The 20,905-nt window shown below is 46.8% G+C and overlaps 1 protein-coding gene across 16 annotated transcripts in view; it reads right to left on the bottom strand.

The window, feature by feature from the left end:
- The window catches only part of RIMBP2 (RIMS binding protein 2), a 185,706-nt gene that overhangs the window by 22,438 nt on the left and 142,363 nt on the right, over nucleotides 1-20,905 (bottom strand). For 5 of the 16 annotated variants that reach the window (XM_081842214.1, XM_081842215.1, XM_081842211.1 and 2 more), the window contains 8 exons: nucleotides 19,606-20,418; nucleotides 14,630-14,781; nucleotides 11,831-12,295; nucleotides 9,825-9,974; nucleotides 9,363-9,521; nucleotides 7,300-8,019; nucleotides 5,097-5,217; nucleotides 71-217 (listed from right to left, as the gene is read on the bottom strand). In XM_081842214.1, the coding sequence (XP_081698340.1) occupies nucleotides 71-217; nucleotides 5,097-5,217; nucleotides 7,300-8,019; nucleotides 9,363-9,521; nucleotides 9,825-9,974; nucleotides 11,831-12,295; nucleotides 14,630-14,781; nucleotides 19,606-20,418 (2,727 nt within the window). The remainder of the gene's footprint in view (nucleotides 1-70; nucleotides 218-5,096; nucleotides 5,218-7,299; nucleotides 8,020-9,362; nucleotides 9,522-9,824; nucleotides 9,975-11,830; nucleotides 12,296-14,629; nucleotides 14,782-19,605; nucleotides 20,419-20,905) is intronic. The other 11 variants (XM_081842210.1, XM_081842205.1, XM_081842206.1 and 8 more) reach the window with 5 other exon arrangements.

Genomic DNA, 20,905 nt, shown 5'->3' with positions numbered 1-20,905 from the left:
TTCACACGCAGCTCTGAAAAAAGCAGCCCTTTTGGTTTGGCACAAAGGACGAAGAAGGGTTTTGGCATACCGTATCTATAGTCAGAGGCCACGGTACGTTGCCGGCACCATTTCCTGTGTCCGCCAATGCTGCGATAATAAGCATCTTCTCTTAGGGGGGAACTATGCCCCTCACTACCTGACCGAGCACCTTCACTGTTACTGTCCATTGTAATCTCTATGGAGAAAAACGGAATGGTCTATTAAGCACGACTCCGGTTACCCTTCCCTTGTAGAGGCTTCCGCACGGCAAGGCTCTCTGCCCAGCTCTGGTTTCCCTTTGGCTGGGACGTTGGCTGCCATGCACCTCAAAGCATTCCACAAAATGTTAAGAAGAGAGGCCAAATGCTCATCTTGGCCCAGCCGACAGGATATCCCAGTGGGAAGCCCAGAAGAAGCACCTAAGCAGAACACCACTCTCCTCATGTGTGGCTTCCCATCAACTGGTGTCTTGAGGCACCACCATCGCACCTAGTCTGGTACCCTCCAGATGTTTCTGGGCTCCAGATCCCACCATCCCTGACTGCTGGCCAAGCTGCCTGGGGCTGATGGGAGTTCGAATCATCAACCCACCCTTGGAGCCCACCAACATCTGGAGTGCCATCAATTCCTCTTGCACGTGCTAATCTAATAAAACGCATCACCTCACTTATTTTTGGAAGGCCTGATTCACGCTTTAGGCTGTTTTGTTCTCCCTTTTTTGGGTAGAAAGGTGGTTCTTCTCAACAGCTGAGTGAGATGAAGTAGCCTTATCATGTGGGTGGGGTGGGGAGAGTAATTCACATGGCAAAACTGCCAGCGTAATGCAATCATTAGAGTGTTGATTTCAGGGATCTGTGTTCAAATCCTCACTTTGCCATGAAGCCCGCTGAGCGGACTTGGGCCAGTCGCTATCTCTCTTCCTAGCCTACCTCCCAGTGTTGTTGTGGGTATAAAATGTGAGGGGAACAATGTACACTATCCTGAACTCCTCAGAGGAAATGGTGGGCTAAGACACAATAAATAATATCACTGGATCCTCGAAAAATATGTCAGCAGTTCCTCCCAACCCCAAAGCTGTGGCACTTGGCTGTCTTACCATACACCAGGCAAAAGATGAGGGGAAGGCACAAGGCTGAGGCTTGTTTGTGTAATAATAAATCATAGTGTATCATCGCTATGTACAAATTCAGCCTCTCCATGTTTGAACAATTTCCCATTGGCATTCTACAAATGTGGAAGCTCACATGTCCCTCTCAGGCCATTGTGGACTTTTTAGTTCATAAATTTTTGTTTGTTAATTACCGTATTTTTTGCTCTATAGGATGCACCCGACCATAGGACGCACCTTGTTTTAGAGGGGGAGAACAAGAAAAATAATTCCCCCCATCTCTGCTCAGCACCCCTTCAGTGAAGCAGCAGGAGAAACAGAGCCCCTTCCATTTCTTCTCCCGCTTGGCAGAAGGGGCGCTGTGCAGCTCTCCCTCTTTGCTGAAGCCAGGAGAGTCTTGCTCTCCCGGCTTCAGCAAAAGGAACCCGAAGCCTTCTGAGTGCAGCGCGAGGTCCCGCTGTGCTCCAAAGGCTTCAGGTGGCTATCCCTGAAGCCTGGAGAGCGAGAGGGGTTGGTGCGCACCGACCCCTCTCGCTCTCCAGGCTTCAGCGAAAGCAACGCGTAGCCTCCGGAGCGCGGAAGGAGCACTCCCTCTGCGCTTCGGAGGCTTCGCGTTGCTATCACTGAAGCCAAGGAGCCTGCATTCGCTCCATAGGATGCACATACATTTCCCCTTGATTTTTGGAGGGGGAAAAGTTTGTCCTATAGAGCGAAAAATACGGTATATATTCTTCTGCATCCTCAAACTATAGAGAAATGCCTGACTTAATTTCGGCGGCCCTGGTTTCACAAGGACTCAACCTCCTGAGTTTACTGTTGGTGGTGATGATTATTTAACCTTTATGAGAAATGGCAAAGATACCTCATGCTCTGCCAGAGAACATGAGCTGCGTGAGGAGAAGCCGCCACAAACTGGTTTATCCCTCTGGGGAACAGAAGAAAGATAGCCAGGCCACTGACAGGAAACCGCAGGGACACAATTCATATTTCAAGTTTTCTCATTCAGATTGCTGGGTCTTCCTTGTTGGGTGCTCTTGACCAAGCTCCAAAAAAACAAATGTATTATGGAGGGGAAAATGCAATGTGCTGATGAAGAGGAATGGGAAGATGGATGCTCTGATGGGTGAATCAATGAGGAGGATGAGGGCAATTCCGTACACCTACAGCACATCAAACAGAGTTCAAGTGACATAGGTTTTCTTGGACAAACCTAGCTATGCCACCCTCCAGCCAGGGGCCTGATATGGTTCACACAGAAAATATTTCTACCCCCCGTCACCAGAACCCACTGATTTTGGCTACAGTGGCTTGTGGCCCACTGCTCAGCTGCATGAATCATCTGTGTGATGTGTGTGCATGCAAAAGGGGCTGTGTAAGAGTGTGGCTATTGGGAGCAGGGTGACTATGGCCCCTGGGTTTTTTAAAAAAGTGGGGGGTGGGTAGGGGTGAGCTATAAATGGTTTAAAGTGGAGGGAAACTGCCTTCAGGCAGAGCAGAAGGGCAGACTAGGATCCTGACAATTGAAAATCACCTCAGGAGTTACAGGCTATTTCTTACCATGGTGGCTGCTGCCCATTAGGACTGGTAGAGCGGAAAGCAGGGAGGCCAACAGTAGGGGGAGCCAGAGCCAATGGCAGCCTAAAGGTAAAGGTAAAGGACCCCTGACAGTTAAGTCCAGTCGCGAACGACTCTGGGGTTGCGGCGCTCATCTCGCTTTACTGGCCGAGGGAGCCGACGTTCGTCTGCAGACAGTTTTTCCGGGTCATGCGGCCAGCATGACTAAGCAGCTTCTGGCGAAACCAGAGCAGCGCATGGAAACGCTGTTTACCTTCCCGCCAGAGTGGTACCTATTTATCTACTTGCACTTGGACGTGCTTTCGAACTGCTAGATTGGCAGGAGCTGGGACTGAGCAATGGGAGCTCACCCCGCCGCGAGGATTTGAACCGCCGACCTTCCGATCAGCAAGCCCAAGGCTCAGTGGTTTAGACCACAGTGCCACCCGCATCCCAATGGCAGCCTAGAGACAACTAATTTTAGTTCCTCATCCTCCTCCCACCAGAAGTACTGAAATTGAGGAGGAGGAAGAAGCTGCCTCAGGCAAAGCCACCCCCCTGAATCGGTTGTAAGTAGAGATGGGAAGACCTGGGAAAAAAACCAGAAAAATTGGGGGGAAACTAGTCCCCCCATTTTCTCCAAAGCCGTTTCACTCCCGTAAAAATAAAAATAAAAACCAGTTTGATATAGTTTTAATATTCCACATATCGCACCCCCCATTCCCCCACCCCAGGCCTTCCCACATTTAGTTGTAAGTAAGAAGAGGCAGATATTAGTTGAATGAGGGCCAACTGAGGCTGTTGGAGTTGTGCTCCACTCATCTTAAGGGACCAGCCCCCACCGATTTGTTGCATCCCATATTTTTCCCTGTAGGGGAATAGCAGTGGGGGCAGTGGGGGGGTGGAGGGTGATTTTAAGCAGCCCTTTCCATTCCTTCACTCAGTTCTGCAGCCTTTGGAAGCTGCTTTCAGGTGTTTTCTTTTTTAAAGGGTGGGTGAAATAACATGTAAGTAGCAAATAGCATCTAGTTTGGCTGATAGTTTGCTGAGAGAGCAAATCCTTTGTTTGAGCTCCTTTAGATAATATCATCCTTCCGGGGATCCATGGGGAAAGGCTAATCTAGTTTCAGCTTGTGCTGTAGGTACATGCAGGTCCCGCTTCCCAAACACAGTGTGTTTGCATAACAAGTTGACGATTTCCATTGATTCCTATGGGGAAGTTTCTAATGTGTTCCCAATCACAGATTTTTGTCCCGAACAAACCCCTCCCCCCAGGAAAAATGCTCTCTGATTTGTCTGATCATTCCCCCTCCCTCTGATCCTCAGCCCACCAGCAAAAGGCAAACAAGGAAGTAAAAAATGCTTTCTGTTTGGATATCTGAATCTGCAGTGCATAGAGCAAGTCTTGGGTATAAATTCCTCGTGTTCAGATAAGTGAACTTTCACATAGCGAGCATTTGGAAAGCGGGACCTACATGTACATCCAATACAGCCACACACCAGTTTGTTTTCACCAAGTGCAGTGTGTCCACTGACACAGCCTGAAATTGTCCTAGGTGTGAGCAGGACATATTGGGCGATCACATCCAACTGTCCTGCTGCAATTTGAAAACCCACTGAATCACAACGATGTGGAAAGTACAGAGGCATTCTCCTGTGTGTGGAAGTGGAGCAAAAGTCCCTCTTAAAATAAAATAAAAGCCAAGAAACTCTTTCTTATTAAAAGAGCTGCCCCACTCTCTTCCAACTCTACAATTCCATGGGGATTCTTCAGTTGTGGTTCCCGCATTGCAGGGGGACACCATATGACCCTTGACGTCCTTCTATGATTCTATGAACTGACTGAAAGATGGTCAATAAGAAAGGCTTTGCACCCCATTTCCCAGTCCTCCCAATTCTATCAAAATTGAGAGAAGACATACGGGCACACCGTCTTCATGGGACTGTATTGCGTAATACATGGCGGACATGGGGGCTGCCTGTTCAAATGCGTCCATGCATTGATGCACATGCCAGCACACAGGAAGAAAAGCTTTGGGAGCCTTCTCTCTTGTGTACTCGCTGAGTAGGAGTGGAATGGCATAGAGGAGTATCCAAATTACACAGCATGCCCTCTGCCCCGCCCCCACCGACAGGACTCTGTAGTGGTACAGCCTTGGCAGGATGCTACCACCTGCCTTTCGTGACAAACCCAAGCAGAGTGGTTCATCCGCTCAGCAGTATCCTCCCCAAAAGTCTCTCATGCTAAATATCCAGTGGGAATATTCCTATGCAGACAGAAATGTGCCGTTGCTTTTCCTTCCCACTGTATCAAAATCAAGGTCAGGAGCTTGATTTGGGGACTTCCTGCCAACCCATCTCTGTGCTTCCCTTCCAACAAGCAACACAACATGTACCAGTCAGGCCAACTAACCAATGGAAGGGACCAGCATGGGCCGCGACCGCTGTGGTCCTCCCGAGCTTCTGTGAGATATTCTTTGACCCCGGTGCTCCATCCTGTCTGGTCGCCCGGAGGATGATGGGTTACTCAAAAGCTAAGAACCAAAATAAAGGGGAGGAAGAGAGAGAGAAGGGGAGGGGAGAGACAGGTTTAAAAGTTACACAACTGTACACGTGTCAGTAAAGGGTGGGGGGCGGGGAGAGGAAGAGGGCAGGGGTGTGTGAAATTAACAGAAAATCAAGTCAATCATTAGCTCTAAAGGCAACTAAACTTTGTTTTTAACTGAAAGGTTAGCTGAAAAGAAGAGGACAGATGCCCAGTAAACCTGGAAAGGAAAGAAACAAATGAAAGAAAAAAGTTTGCTGGCCTGATGTGGTACATAACTTTGTAAACAACAGTCGTACATTGGAACAGAAAAAAAGAGAGTTTTAAGACATTCTTTTGCCTTTGTCGTTGCCACTAAAACATGCTTCCGGTCCCTTTGATCCCTCCTCGAAGTGGACTGAGGCTCTTCCCCCAGAGCTGCGAAGAGTGGATTAGCCTGTATTTATTTGACCTACTCATTTCACTCCAGCCAGACTCTGTCGTTTTTTTTGCAGCATCGCCATCCATCCATCATCCTGTCATTCCTTTCCCCCTACTGTTCAGTCTGTGGCCACCTCTAGGCTTTTAAAAGTCATTAATGCTTGCAGGAAGTGGGGGGAGGAGAAGAAGAAAATGAGATTCCAAAACCTTCTCAAATTAATTTATTTGTTTCCCCCTTCAAAATTGCACAGCTGGCACTCTCTGCTTGCTAGTTTGCTGGAAATGGCACCACCTTCTAAGGCTCTTCGGGGGTCAGCTTTGTAACAACCAACATTAATTGGAGAGAAGGAAGGGGTTGGGGAGAGGTTGGCACCAATTTTGTTAGTGGATTATTTAAAAAAGAGAGAGAGAGACTCCACTGAAAATAAACTGCTGGCCTAGTTAAGCAGAAGCAGCTAATGCTGAATCTACTATCATCATTTGAGGATGAATATTTCTGACATGCCCATTCTCTGGATTATTGCAGTCCTTAAAAAGTGAGCAAGCCGTTCTTGGTGTATTTGGAAGCAGGGAGGTCTATGACAGACGATATAAAGGCTTTGCAAGCATAGCTGCCCCTCTTGTGGATTAAATATGGAACTGCAGCAACTGTTCCCAGGTGTGTGTGTGTGTGTGTGTGTGTGTGTGTGTGTGTGTGTGTGTTTTGAAACAGCCAAGGAGAGCAAAAGCTCTTTTTTTTGGGGGGGGGTCTCTTTCTCCTGCATGCAGAGATGCAGTTTGCAACTTCAAAGGCAAGAAGAGATGGTTTTTGTTTAAGAGTGAGGACGGTGGATAATAGAGACACAATGAATCTTGTTAACTCCAAAGCCCTAGGGTCACTGTCGCTACAGGACAGGACAGGAGAGAGACTGTTCTTAGTACTTGCCCAGAGATAAGGGTTGAAGAAAAAGAGATTCGTCCTTGAAAGTCTAGGAGTGAGGGAAGCAAAAACAAGATGACAAGATGGAATATTTAAAGCAGACCTTAAACAAACAGAAGAGAGAGAAAAGGGGGGGTTGAAATAAAGTTAGTGTTTGGCAGCGGTGGTTGTTTAAACCCCAAGTTATAAATAAAATCCCTTAGTGGTTATATTTTAAGGAGCACAATAAAAAAGAAACAAAGAAATCGTTGGAAAAAAAATTATAAAAGAAAGAACAACCCCAAATGTTAGGAAAATGGTAGTTCAGCTAACCCTTAATTAAAATTTAGTTTCAGTTGTCCTTTTTAAAAAGGAAGGGAGAAAACAAAAGCCAGTATCTATTTGTTGATTGATTATCTGTGAGGGGTTAAAAAAAAAAATCATCGTTGTAAAGCAAATTAGTCCCATTTCATTATGGCACAAGATTTTTTTTTAAATAAATAAATAAATAATAAAAATAACAATAAAACAGAAGCATTAAGAAGCCTGTGAAAGCAACACAGATTAAAAAAAAAAAGAAATTAAATACGTGGGAAAGAATGAGGAAAGAAAACGCAAAATAAGAACGGGAGCAGGGAGCTAGAGACACATGCTGAGGATGGATTCTTGAGAAAACAAAAAGGAGAAAAAGGAAGAAAAGAGGTTGATTTGGCAAGCAGATGTTAAGAAGGAAGTTTTTGTATTTCAACACACCAGAGGGTCTTTGGGCTCTCGGTAGGATGGCCTTGCAGAAGGTGCCCTAATGTCATTCCCTGCCAAGGGGCCACTCCAGCCTCCCTGATAATCTTCGTGCATCAAATTATCTGCTCTATTACACCAGTGAGGCTCGCACTTCCTCTCATAATAAGATGGCTTGCTCTCCTCGCCTTGGGGCTCTAGAGAAGAAGGGAAGGGGTCCCCAAAGTCCTCTTCAATGCTGCTCTGCCTCGTCAGCGTCCTGCGGCGGGCAAGCAGTGGCCGGGGCGGCGTCTTTCGGCAGGAGCAGCTCCCGCCGGCAGCACAGCAGCTGGGCGCGACGTTTGCGGAAGCCGCGTCGTAGGTGTTGCGGAAGCTGAAGCGCGATTCCTCTTCCTCGCTGCCGCAGTCCAGGCCGCTGTCTGGGCTCCTTGTGGAAGACCTGCTGTAGGTATAGCCTCTCTCGCCTGCATCCTCCAAGATTCTCTGCTTCGCCGGGTGCCAGAAGTTGTGCTGTGGGTCTTGGTGGTAAGCTCTGGCAGATCTACTCTCTCTAGCTACTGCGCTCCTCATTTTGTGGGCCATCCCTAAACCCTGCTTGTGCAAAAGTTCTGAGTGATCGCCGTCCTCTTCAGCTACTTCGGGGATACTGAACAGCTTTTTACTGTGGTGGATCTGCTGGGCAAAATCAGGCTGCTCCAAAAAAGCTGCTTCAATTCTCTTATTCGTATAACATTCCTTTAAAAGTGCACGTGAGATTTTTTTAAAAAAAGAAAAAACGGACCAAAGAATAGGCGAGGAGAACAAATAAGTGTGTGATTGAAAAAAAAAAAAAGAGGAAGGAGGGAGGAAAGAAAAAAAATAAAGACAGAATTAGTTTTAGAGCAATGGCGAACAGAAAGCATGCAGCTTTTATTCAGTGAGGAAAGATGTCATGCTTTGAATGGGAATCTGTGAAAATAAAAGACATGATTAGGAAGTTGCTCAGTGTTGTATTTAGTGCTAGGATGTCAATACAGCAGGCTGATATATTGAGGCTCTAACAAAGAACTGAAAACCAGGCACTTGGAACAAAGAAGTTGATGCTGCACAGGAGGTCTCCTTCGTATGTGGGGAAGATGGGGTATTTGTCTATGGCATAACTCTCCCCTCTGCTTTCCTTCAATCTGTAGACTGCACCCTTAAGTTAGAATTTTCTCAGTGCAAAATCTCCTGTCCTGTCCACACATTAAAAGAAGCTAGATGAAGAACAGAAACTTACCAGCATGCATTTGCATGCTGAGAATAATTCCTAGAAGGCACATTAATGCTCCTTTTCTATTGAAGGGGGAAGAGAACTACAAATGCCCAGTGATCAAGTAGGATATTGTCATCTTCCTGTTTAGCACTGTGCCTATCTAAACTGTTTTGAAGGATATCTTATGAATTGACTCACCAAATCTACACTTTGACACCCAGTTTTAACATTTTGGTACCTACCAGATGCTAGATAAATTACCAACAGGAAGGCAGAAGAATCAGCACCAGGGAGAGCTCCAAGATAGGAGAGGTGTTGGTTTTCGTATGTCTCTGCTCCTTGTTTTAAAGAGCACCCAACTTTTTAAGCTTAACATTATTTGAAATTGGCTTTCTGTTAGATGTTCAAGGCAAAAGAAAACAAACTACGCCTGAAAAAAGTATTTCCCTGGCACGTGGCAGACTGGAAGGGGTGCACAGAGATGGGATTGGCCTGCTTTGAAGTACCTGGTTCCTGCCAGCAAGGTAATTCTAGGAATATGTGTGACTGTGAGCCTGGTTTTTCTTGGGGCAGCAGGGCTGACAAGGGGCAGAAATTTGAAATTATATAGAATGTGATTCCTTAGTGAGGATTTGAGGTAACCGTTAGGAAGTCTCTGGCTGTTTTTGCATGCAGCGTGGTGGCCTAGGATCTCCAACCACATTCTTCTTCATTTGAAGATGCTGCTAGCCCATGAAACCTTTGGACCATCCAAGCCTACTCTCGAGTAAGTCAGCAGCTCCTCTTTCTTTCTCTGTCCTATCCTTTGCATAGAGGATTTCCCCATCTCATAGTTGCTTTTTACCTTGAGAGTGTTATGCGATGTTATACTGACTCGCCTCCTCCCTCCATCCTCCATCTGCATCTCTGAGTACAGCTCTTCCTCGTCTTCTTCCATGATGTCGGACAAGTCGGAGCCCCGGCTGCTCTCAGTATGGTACTCCTCCCCATGGCAATAGTGGGGCTGTTGGGGGGTAGGGTGGGGGGAGAGGGAGAAAGAGGGGCGAACAAAGCAAGATGCGACTTTCAAAATTCAAATCAAGGCCAACCTCAAGAGGTTGAGGTGGGGCAGCTCCCAAGAACCTCAGCACCACCACCAGGGCTGCAGGCATTTGTGAAACCAAAGGACTCTCCAACACCAGCTGCAGACTACACCATCCTGGGGATATTAGCACTTGTTTTAGAGCACACACAAGCAAGCAAGTTTCTTCACGCCGTGACTATGGCACACGCCTGACGCTCAAGCTGCTGCAGTTGCACCAGTTACCTGCTTCCCGAGCTCGGAGCCTTTTAAGAAATCGTCGACGGAAGCCCCTCTCCTCTTGACACGCGGCGAGTCATAGCCATCTTCTTCTTCGTCAGAGTTTGCGTAATGCGCAGCGCCGCTCCTTTCGCTGAACACGCTCCTTCTCTCCAGCTGTGGAGTTGAGAACAAGGAGTGCGGTGAGGGAAGGGCTCCTCTCTAAGGGTGGTGGGGAAATTGGATGTGAGGTCTGTGTGCTCTGGTGGTAGGGATGGGGAAGGCATCCAATTCAGTTTGCACTGAAAGGCAAGCCCATTTAATCTGCACAGTCTTGGTTGCTCAGTTGGTAGAGCGCAAGACTCTTAATCTCAGGACCATAGGTTTGAGGCCCATGCTGGACAGAAGATTCCTGCATTGCAGGGGGTTGGACTAGATGACCCTCATGGTCCCTTCCAACACTGCAGTTCTATGGTTCTTCAACACATTCACATTGCTTTGGGCTCCTCATTTCCCCAGTTGGTAGGAAGTTTGAGGGCAGGAACCTATATCAGGGATGGGGAAAATGATGGCCCTCCAGACATTTCTGGACTACAACTCTCATCATCCCTCATCGTTGGACATGTTAGCTAGGGCTGATGGGAGCTGAAGTACAACGATGGTTGGAGGGCTACCGGTTCTCCATCTCTGCCCTACAGTGTCATGTGAGGACATTGGGGGACTTTGGGTGTGTACTATATCTGTTGATTTACAGATTTAAAAGTAGGTAGATAGCACTGTTTTTTATAGTACTACTGAAGGAATGGGTTTGAGTCAGTTTTAAACTTGCTACACAGAAACCCATTCCTTCACTACCAGGTTCCTCAAAGCAACAGCATGTTCCCCAAGTGTACCTGCTTGCTCCCCTCTCAAGGCCCACCAACCAAAATCACTGTTAAAAATAGAAAAGAAAAAATTCTCTCCTTCAATGGCTATATTCCCAGCTTCCTTCCCAGCTCCATCCAAGTAAGTGGATGCATGTGCTTGGAGTGGAGTGCCCAACAGCTAGCTGCCAATCATAACTCTTACAGAGGAATATCCAATGTGGTAGCCTCTAGATGATGCTTGCCTCCTATCACTTCTTACCATTGCCCATGCTGGTTGCGACTGATAAGAATTGGAGTCCAACAACACCTGACAGGGACCACATTGGTTACCCCTACTCTCCTATCTCATTCTGCTTCCATGGGTAAAGGTAAAGGTAAAGGTAAAGGGACCCCTGACAGTTAGTCCAGTCGTGGACGACTCTGGGGTTGCAGTGCTCATCTTGCTTTACTGGCCGAGGGAGCTGGCTTTTGTCCGCAGACAGTTTTTCCGGGTCATGTGGCCAGCATGACTAAGCCGCTTCTGGCGCAATGGAACACCAACACCAGAGCAGCATGCAGAAATGCTGTTTACCTTCCCGCTGGAGTGGTACCTATTAATCTACTTGCACCTATTAATCGACGTGCTTTCGAACTGATAGGTTAGCAGGAGCTGGGACCGAACAACAGGAGCTCACACCATCACGGGGATTCGAACCGCTGACCTTCCGATCGTCAAGCCCAAGGCTCAGTGGTTTAGACCACAGTGCCACCTGTGTCCCTCGCTTCCATGGGTAGGCAGGGTCATATTGAACCCTTCACACTTAGAATTGTAGAGTTGGAAGGGACCCCAAGGGCCATTCATTTAACCATCAGTTCAGAAGCATCTGGAGCACGCAGATGTTTTTAGACTACAACTTCCATCATTCCTGAGCTCTGGCCTTGCTAGCTAGGGGTGATGGGAGTTGTAGTCCAACAACATCTGGGGACCCACAAGGTGATCTAGAGGGACCTTGTTGGCTACCCCTGCTATGCTGTTCTGCTTGTGTGCGTAGACCAGACCCACAGACAGCCATTCACATGTGAAAATCACCAGTGGATGCTGCATCCATGAAGGAAGTGCATGTCTGAAATGGCCCAAAATTGGGTTTTGTGGGGTTGTGGGTGTCAGATGCAGCGAGCTTTACTCACCCTGCTGCTCTCCGCTGCAACGCGCTGAGCAGCCTCCCTGGCCATGGCCTTTGCGACTGTGTTGGGGACGGGAGCGCCTTGCGGCTGAGGGAGTATCCGGTTTGGGGAAGGAGACCTTCTCCCCTGGAGTGGGCTGTGGAAGTTGGGAGGCTCCAGGGTGTGTCCGTGGATGGGAGACGCCACGCGGCCCTGCTCCCACGACTCATCCCTTTTCACATGCGGACACAAATGTTCGTCTTTGGTATCTGGGATGCCGGCACTTGGTAATGGCTTAGATTTGGGAGCTGGCCGAGGGTGAGGGGTTGGAGGCACCAGTAGGTCAGGTGGAATGGCAGCGCCCAGCGAGTCCACCGATTCCCCTTGGACAGAAAGTGTCCGGACGAGAACTTCCCTGGCTTCCAGGCTCCGGATTCTCATGAGCTCCACGACGGTGTTCTCAGCCATAGGAAAGATAACTTCTGCCACCTAATCGGATGTATAAAACACAAAGGCCAAGTTGAGAAGGAGCCAAGTTCTTCTGCTGCCATGCCTGGATGGGAAAGGAAGGAAGGGCCCTCAAACTAGTACAGAAGATGAGTAGGACGCTTCAGTAGGACCAAACAGTAGCCCTATATGAGACAGAGGTGCGCAGACTTCTAGCTTACAGCATCTACTTTGACATATATATCTTTTGCTAGGCCCTGAGGTCTCCTAAAGTATTAAGTTTAGTATGCATAGAATGTTGTTTGTATGCGTTGAAGTTAAAAACTTATGCATAGGTTTGCACTAGGCAGGAGGTTTAACTCTAGCTAACTATGGCAATATAAGGCTGGAGATTTCCATTTCAGCATTTATGCTATGTTATGACCCATCCCTGAGAAACTTTCTCAGTAGGCATAGCTCAACGATTCTGTTTGTGTAGGATCTCTCTCTGGGACCGGAGAAAGGAAAGTTCTTGGACTGTACAGTGGTACCTCTGGTTATGTACTTAATTCGTTCCAGAGGTCCATTCTTAACCTGAAACTGTTCTTAACCTGAAGCACTACTTTAGCTAATGGGGCCTCCTGCTGCTGCCATGCCGCCACCGCGTGATTTCTGTTCTGAAGAAAGTTCTTAACCCGAGGTACTATTTCTGGGGTAGCAGAGTTTGTAACCTGAAGCGTCTGTAACCTGAAACGCATGTAACCCAAGGTACCACTGTATTAAGGGCTTAAAGAAGACTGGACTGCATTGCTAGTTTGCTTAAGGGCAATGTGTTACTTTATAGTCTTGCAACATATATTTTGCAACTTGTTTAAGACTCTTTGCAGTAACGCCTTTTGGAACCTTTTCTTGTGGTGGGGAGCATATTCATTTCTACTTTGCAAAAGGTTCAGACCAGGGGTTCCACTCAAATAACTCTAACTAAAGTTCCAGCAACAGCATCCATATGCAAAACAGTGGCTCGATAGGGGCAGGATGGCAGACATTACACTTCAAATTAATCACACATGTTCAACTTCAACTGCATATGCAATTTGTTTTTAGCACAAGAACTGAGTTCAGTGCGTGCATGCACACACAAACACTCTTGGTTTTTACATGAAGTTTTATTTCCTTCAGCTGCCTAACCTAGGGCTCATCCACACTTAGGTATGTCCCGTGATTTCTACGCACTGGTCTGAGAGATTCTTCTTTTGTTCCACCGCTTTCCTTGGGAAAAGCCGCTGTTTACCGCTGAGTCGCAGCAAACGTCCATTTGATAGATGTTTGTTCTGATTCAGCAGTAAGTGGTGGGTTTCCCCAAGGAAAGTGGCAGGACAAAATGAAAAAAACCTTTCGGAACCATGTCTAGAAATCACGGGGCAAGTGGCATTGAATGAATAAAGCTTTATTTGCATCAGCCATCAGCCATAGCAACAAAAGAACATACACAGAACAAAATAGAAAGTTGATTATATAAAACACAGTTTAGGGTCCAGACTCAGAAGTCAAATAATAGACCTTATTCTGATTGCCCCAGCTAAAAACCTTGCAACCTTTGCTGCCATCTGCTCCTCTTGATCTGCCAGAAGAAAAGACACAATGGCAGTGGTAGGGTGGCCCAGAATGGTCAATAAAAGAGGGGTAATAATCTCATTCCTTAGATCTTTATAAAGAGTGCAAGCCAGGAGGGCAGGCACCACTGATTTGGTGCTGCCATCTCCGCAGGGACATAAGCATTTTTTGTATGGAATCTGTTGGAATCGTCCCTCAAGTACAGCCGAGGTCAATAGATTCAATCTTGCTAGGGTAAAAGCACATCTATATTTTGGAGTTGCTAGGTTATACAGATAGGGTGTCAGAGAATCAAAGTGGAAGGATGGAAAATGGTTGTACCATGGGCAAAATCTCCTTATTGTGGCCAAGTTGTTCTGACGCTCGATATCATTTAGACGTTGACAGATTAGACTGTTTGCTTTACTATAACCCACGGTGAGTAGCTGTTGTGGGGCATTGTGGATGAGCCCATAGAAAGGGGGAGAAAAGGGCCCCATCTGCAGTATACATTTAAAGCAGCATCGTGCCACTCTAAAGAGACATGGCTTCCCCCCAAAAGAATCACGGGAAGTGTTTGTTGAGGCTGCTGAGAAATGCTTTTTTTCTAGAAAAAAATGGTGCAGGTACTGTGTACCATTGAGTACCCCCAGAAAAAAATCACTGCTGAGAGTTGTCAGAAGATCCCTACTCCCTTCCCAGGGCAGTTCCCAGAGTTCCCTGGGAGAAGGGATGGACAGTTGAAACCACTCTGGGAATCAAGGTGTGTGGCTCACCATCAACAAAGTGGAAGACTCCACCTACCCTTTGGCCTTTTGCATAAACTCCATAACCGGTTACGTTGGCTCCATTGGAGGTTCCTGTTGCTGTGAGAATTGGTGGCTTCCATGAAACCAGGATCGTTCCTGGCGTCGGCCCAGCCTGAATTCTGATGTCTTGAGGGGGAGCTGGTGGACCTAGATTTCAAAACACGCTTCAGTTACTACCAGTCACTTAATTCCGTATGCCCTACAGGTAGAAGCATATTGTTATTAAATTTTCATTGTCTAAGGCAGGCATGTCCAACTGGTTGATCACGATCTACCGGACGATTGAGGGTCAATCTGGTCAATCTACTGGTCAATCACGGATGTACTGGTCAATCGTGGTCGTTGATCTCATGACCCTGATTGACCTCTCTCTCAAAAAAAAAAAAAGAAAAAAAAAGAAAAGGTCAGCAACTTAGGACAATCTAATGGGTAGCCTCTTGGGAGTTGGGCATGCCTGGTCTAGGGGACAGGAGATGTCAAAATGTGTCATCTCAGTATTTTATTGGGGGATGAGGGGAAACTCTCAGGGCCAGGCGACTTTGGCATATGTTCACTCATTAGTCTACTCCACTCCATCACCATTTTTAAACTATAATTTTAAAAACAAAAATTTAAAAAAATCTGCACAATTTGCCACATGTTAAACATGTTTCTAAACATGGATTTCTTACACACTGTCTCTCAAATTATGCCTTACCAAACCTAGTTTTATATCGCTGTTGTTTTTAGCTCAGAACCGTGTCAGAACATTCCAAAGGATGACTAGTCCATACTACATAATAAAAGCACTTTTATAGCACTTTAAACATCTAGGTTTATTTTGTTATTATTAATAATTTATTTAATACATTTAAACACTGCCATCTGAGGGTCACAGGTGCTGTATAGGGTCCCCCCCCCCCATTTTTTTTAAATAATCCTGGGACATGTAGTTTGCTAAGTGTGCTGAGAATTGTTAGGAGAGCCCTCTTTTACCCTAGGAAGAACGATTGATTGTTAATGCAATTTAATCTGTGATGTGGATGCACATCAATGCAGGAAGTGGACACCAGGTCTGTCCCCATCATATTTTGCAAAGACTGAATTCCCCAGACATCTCTTGTTCTTGCAAACCACATGCGGACATTGCTGATGTAGGTGGTGGTAGTGCTTGTGAACTGGGGGAAAGCTCTGTGGCAAGATGCACATGCTTTAATTCCAGGGTTACTCTTAGTCGTTATTCTTTAAAATTCAGGTGTTTCTAAAGAAATACACATGGTAAAATTACATGTTAAAGATTAGGTGTCTGATTTAAAAAACGCAGAGGACATAAAACTATCAAAATATAAATAAAACCAGTTGTTTTAAAACAAATGCATGCAAATAAAATTAAATGCTAAAATTACACCTCTTGGCTGGCTAAAGAGAAAGGTTTTTCACAGGTGCTGAAAACAATACAACACAGCCATCTGCCTCATGGCAATTTCAGAAATCCTCCTAGTTAGAAAAGAATTCAGGAAGGGCAGAATGCAGGCCCGAGAAAACACCAAAAGGAATGGAAGGGTAGAAATCCTCTCATCCCTATTCTGATCCCAGAGCCAACACCAGGACGGCAAGTAGGCCTGTTGAGAGCAAGACAACTGCCAAGGAGTCCTTGCAGGGCATAGGACAGGGCAGAGGCCAGCCTTGCAAATTGTTTTTGGGAGGATTACAGCAAACACTTTTGCATCCCAACGTTGGGGAGCCACTTAAGCAGGAGCAATCTGATGCTGAGGAGGGAAGTCTGGAAAACCATTTACATGTCCTGGGTCTCAGAATATCCCAGAGAGAGTTTGCAGGAGGCAGGAGGGCTGCAGAAATCATGTGGGAACCCAATAATGACGAGGCAAACGGCACACTAGCAACTTCCTGCTGCGGTCCCAGTGTGCAAAGTTGGTGCCAGATTAATAACTGCCTGGTTAATTGGCCGCTAGGACAAGTGGATGGGGAAACAGCGTGCCAGAGGCTACCAAGAGTCTTTTGTGCTGTCCGCAGCAATTGCAAGAGAAGTTTGTCAGAGGAGGACATAAACTGGCCCAACTCCTTGCACACAAAAAACCAGCAGGTCAGGATGAAGAGAAGAAGAGTTTGGATTTGATATCCCGCTTTATCACTACCCGAAGGAGTCTCAAAGCGGCTAACGATCTCCTTTCCCTTCCTCCCCCACAACAAACACTCTGTGAGGTGAGTGGGGCTGAGAGACTTCAAAGAAGTGTGACTGGCCCAAGGTCACCCAGCAGCTGCATGTGGAGGAGCGGGGAATCGAACCCAGTTCACCAGATTACGAGTCCACTGCTCTTAACCACTACACCACACTGGAAAGAAGGCTGGTGTGTGTTTCTGTCTACATCTCCCCCTGAAACCATAGCTTTCTTTTTTATAGGTAAAGGTAAAGGAACCCCTGACCATTAGGTCCAGTCATGGCCAACTCTGGGGTTGCGGCACTCATCTCGCTTTATTGGCCGAGGGAGCCGGCGTACAGCTTCCAGGTCATGTGGCCAGCATGACGAAGCCGCTTCTGGCGAACCAGAGCAGTGCACGGAAACGCCATTTACCTTCCCGCCGGAGCGGTACCTATTTATCTACTTGCACTTTGACGTGCTTTCGAGCTGCTAGGTTGGCAGGAGCTGGGACCGAGCAACGGGAGCTCACCCCGTCGCGGGGATTCAAACCACCGACCTTCTGATCGGCAAGTCCTAGGCTCTGTGGTTTAACCCACAGCGCCACCAGCATCGTTTCTATAGGCATCCCCTTATCTATGTATGATCAACTCGCTTGTGACTGCATATATGCAAGGCACTGTTAAATGAGTAATTCAATTCTAACCTGAAATGACAGGAGAGAGCTGGAAATTCCTTGTGCTCATAAGGAGACCCTCCCCAGAGCCCAAAAAGGATGTCAGTGAGTCAAAAGTCCAGAAAAAAGAGACACCAATGACTCCAAATGGTGTGTGGGAGCTCTTGCTTGAGCCGCACTCCTCTGCTCTACAGTTGTTGGGTGGGAACACTGCTTTTATTTATTTATTGGGGGTGGGTAACTCAAGGGTACGCAGTACCGGCACCCCCCTCCCAAATGTTAAAAGTGTGGCACTTACTGTAACACCTTTTTTTTTTTTGGCTTATGCATGTGGTGGCCTGGAACATAACCCCCTCGTAAGAGAGAACAGAGGCCTAACTCAGCACAGCTCTTCTTAAGCGCTAAGCTTCAGCTAGACTGCAAGATCTTTTGCATTCTTTCCCTTCCTTGCATCTTGGAGTGGCAGGCTGCGTGTGTGTTCCAAAACCTGGGTGCCATGCAGCTAAAAACAGCTGAGCAAAAACAAAAAACATCCCCCTGTTTGAAGGCCCTGAAAACCTGTTATCATGATAGCACACTTGCTATGTCTCTAATTAAAACCAATCCCCTATAAATAGCAGTGTGCTGGATGGAAGCCTAGCCTAAAAATATCCCTGTGATTATTAAGGTTATGTATATTTCATGAGTTCTGCCACATATTTGGCAACATCCTGGCTAAATTGAACAAGCTAAAAAGCTTTCGGAGGGAAAGGGACGCCCCCTCCACCGTAACAATCAATTCACAGTGCCGGCAGTCCTACAACAGCCCCGAACATCTCTGAATTGTTCTTGCCAGGCAACAAAATCCTTATGGGTTGAGAAAAAGTACTAGCAGGCCTCTGTATACCAGGAATCCTGCTTAGCTTTCCCTTGGGAAACAGGGCATGTCTCATTTTGGGGAATGAAGCCCTCCCCAAAGCCAGTTCTACAGGGGCGATCCTTGAAGACCCTTGCTGAGCTCAAACTCTCAAGGTGTGCCATTGAAGACACCTGTATCCAGAACTTTATGGTATGAGAAGGCCACTCCCCGCCCCCCCCCCCGCTTCGAAAGTCCCTCTGACCCTGTTTGGGAAACATGGATGTCTCCATCTAGACCAGGAGTGGGGCACCTTAGGCCCAGGAACCAGATTTGGCTCCCCCGGCCTCTCTATTTGGCCCACAGGGTTCTCCCCAGGCCATACCCATCCCTGGCCTTGTTTGCACCCGAGGTGTTTTCACCTGGCTGGATTGTGTTGCTTGTCTGGATAACTGATGGTGCAATCTAAATGTGGTGCATGTACTTATCCCATTTCTGCAATAAACTATGCATTCAAGCTCCCAAAACCTTGGCTACTTGTCTTGCTGGCTCGCTGATCCTTTCCCATGGCACAGGAACATAGGAAACTGCCTCAGATCAAGTCAGCCCTTTGGTCCATCTAGATAAGTGCTGTCTCCAACTGATTGGCACCAGGTTTCAGGTAGGGGATGTTCCCAGCCCTACCTAGTGATTGAATATGGGACCTTCTATGTACAGAGCAGATGCACTACTAGTGAACTACGGCCCTTCCCAGAGGGGAAGGCAGATGACAGCTCTAAGTTAGAGGTCCCAAATTCCATGTTCTTTGGGTGTACACGCCCAGGCGGTCATAGGCACTTCTACACTCATGGTAATACACCCTTTCTCCCTCACCTCCCAGAGCACCTGTGTGAGGCTACCTCTCTTCTTTCCTTTGACAGTCTTCCCCAAACTCATCTTGCCCCCAAAGTCTTCAGGACAACTCCCTGCTTCCAGTGTTCAATGGTCATGGGTCCATAATGAAGCCTTAAGTAGGTGCAACTGAAACACTGACATGTTCCAGGAGCAGTCAATGTTGTGCCTCACCCCAATGTTCCTGGACTACAAATCCAATTGTCCTTGACCATGCTGGTCAGGGATGATGGGATTTGTAGTTCAACAGCATTTGGAAGACCCCACGTTGGTATCTTCTGTGTCAAAGTTTAGAATGCCAGATCCTTCAGGAAATGACCTTCCCTCTTGCAATTTGTAAACTTTCACATACACCGATGGTGCTGCATAAATTAACAAACAACAGCAAGCAATATCCTAAAAAAACACACAACAACAACACAGAGTCAAACCTGCTGGCAATGTCGAAAATTCTACAAAGGCTTCCTTTTTTTCCCGTTGCTCCAGTGGGAGCTGCCAGGGCATTTGGTGAGGCTTGGCCAATACCTTCACCTTGTAGGCCATGTTGGGCTTCAGGTTAAAAAACTGATACTTGTATCTGGCAGCCTTGACAATATCGAATTCCTCTTCATTGAGGAAGATCACGTGACTGTAATTGCTGTTGGTCGGGAGCCAGGTGAGCTCGGCGGAAATCTGGGTGATGTTGTCCACCTTAAGGTGCGAAGGAGCCACAATGACATCCTTCCCAACTAACAAAGTGCACTGGAGCTCGTCAGAATTGCCCCTACTGGTTATGCTTTGAATAGATATTCGATACGTGCAGGTAGCAATGTTAAGTTTTTCTATGAGAGCTTTAGTTCTGCTCCCCAAGGACACACTCATCCGTATTTCTTTGTCTACCAAGACGTTGTAGCTATGAATGGTTCCCCATCCAGGTGGCACGACCGGAGGCTCCCAGCCCACAATAACACTTTTGGCTAGTTGTTTGATAAGGGTAATTTTTCTAGGATAAGGCACAATGTCTTCTCCGATTTCATCAATGTTCACATCCAGGGTCCCTGCACTGTTATTGACAACGCCAGGCTCTAAGTGGCTGGGAGGGTTTATCTCCAAAAGGCCATCTCCTTCCAACATGTGACCAGTGTGGTTGATGTAATTCTGGTCCTGTTCGCTGCCCACCCCACTCAACAAACGGGATTCATTGTCCTGCACAAAATCCACAAAGTTGGAAGGGACAAGACCTCTCTGTCCATCTAGGAGTTCACCTAGAGGAGAAAGAGAAAAAAGGTGGAAGGCAGGTTGCACAAACACACAGAAAAGACACAACTACTCATCTGGATTCACATTTAAAGATGGGCCAAGGAGAAACACAGCCAGTTTCAACCACGATCCCTGCCCTAGCCCTGTTGAAGTGCTCACCCAGCCCAACCTAAGCCAGCAGTGACTGCTGTCCATCGGGACTGGTAGGAAGCAAACAGTAGAAGGAACCAGAGCCAAGGATAGGCAGAGTCAACTAATTCTATCTTTCTGTCTAGTGGGCTTTACTTTAGCCTCAAGTTCAAGTACTTTAGTACGGTCGTAGACCAGCATAAGCAAAACATCTAAATAAATAGCATAACAGTATGAATCTAATAATTATTACATAAATAGGAGCAAGAACCAAATATAGATTTAAACATATACATAGAATACTTAATTAAGCATAGATAATGGGTGAGTAAAAATTTATAAGAAAAATTAAAAGATCGGTTA

Source organism: Podarcis erhardii (assembly GCF_964252035.2).
Source record: "Podarcis erhardii genome assembly, chromosome: 15".
Lineage (NCBI taxonomy): Eukaryota > Metazoa > Chordata > Lepidosauria > Squamata > Lacertidae > Podarcis > Podarcis erhardii.
Note: the sequence above shows the minus strand (reverse complement) of the source record. Positions and strands in the feature narration are given on the sequence as shown.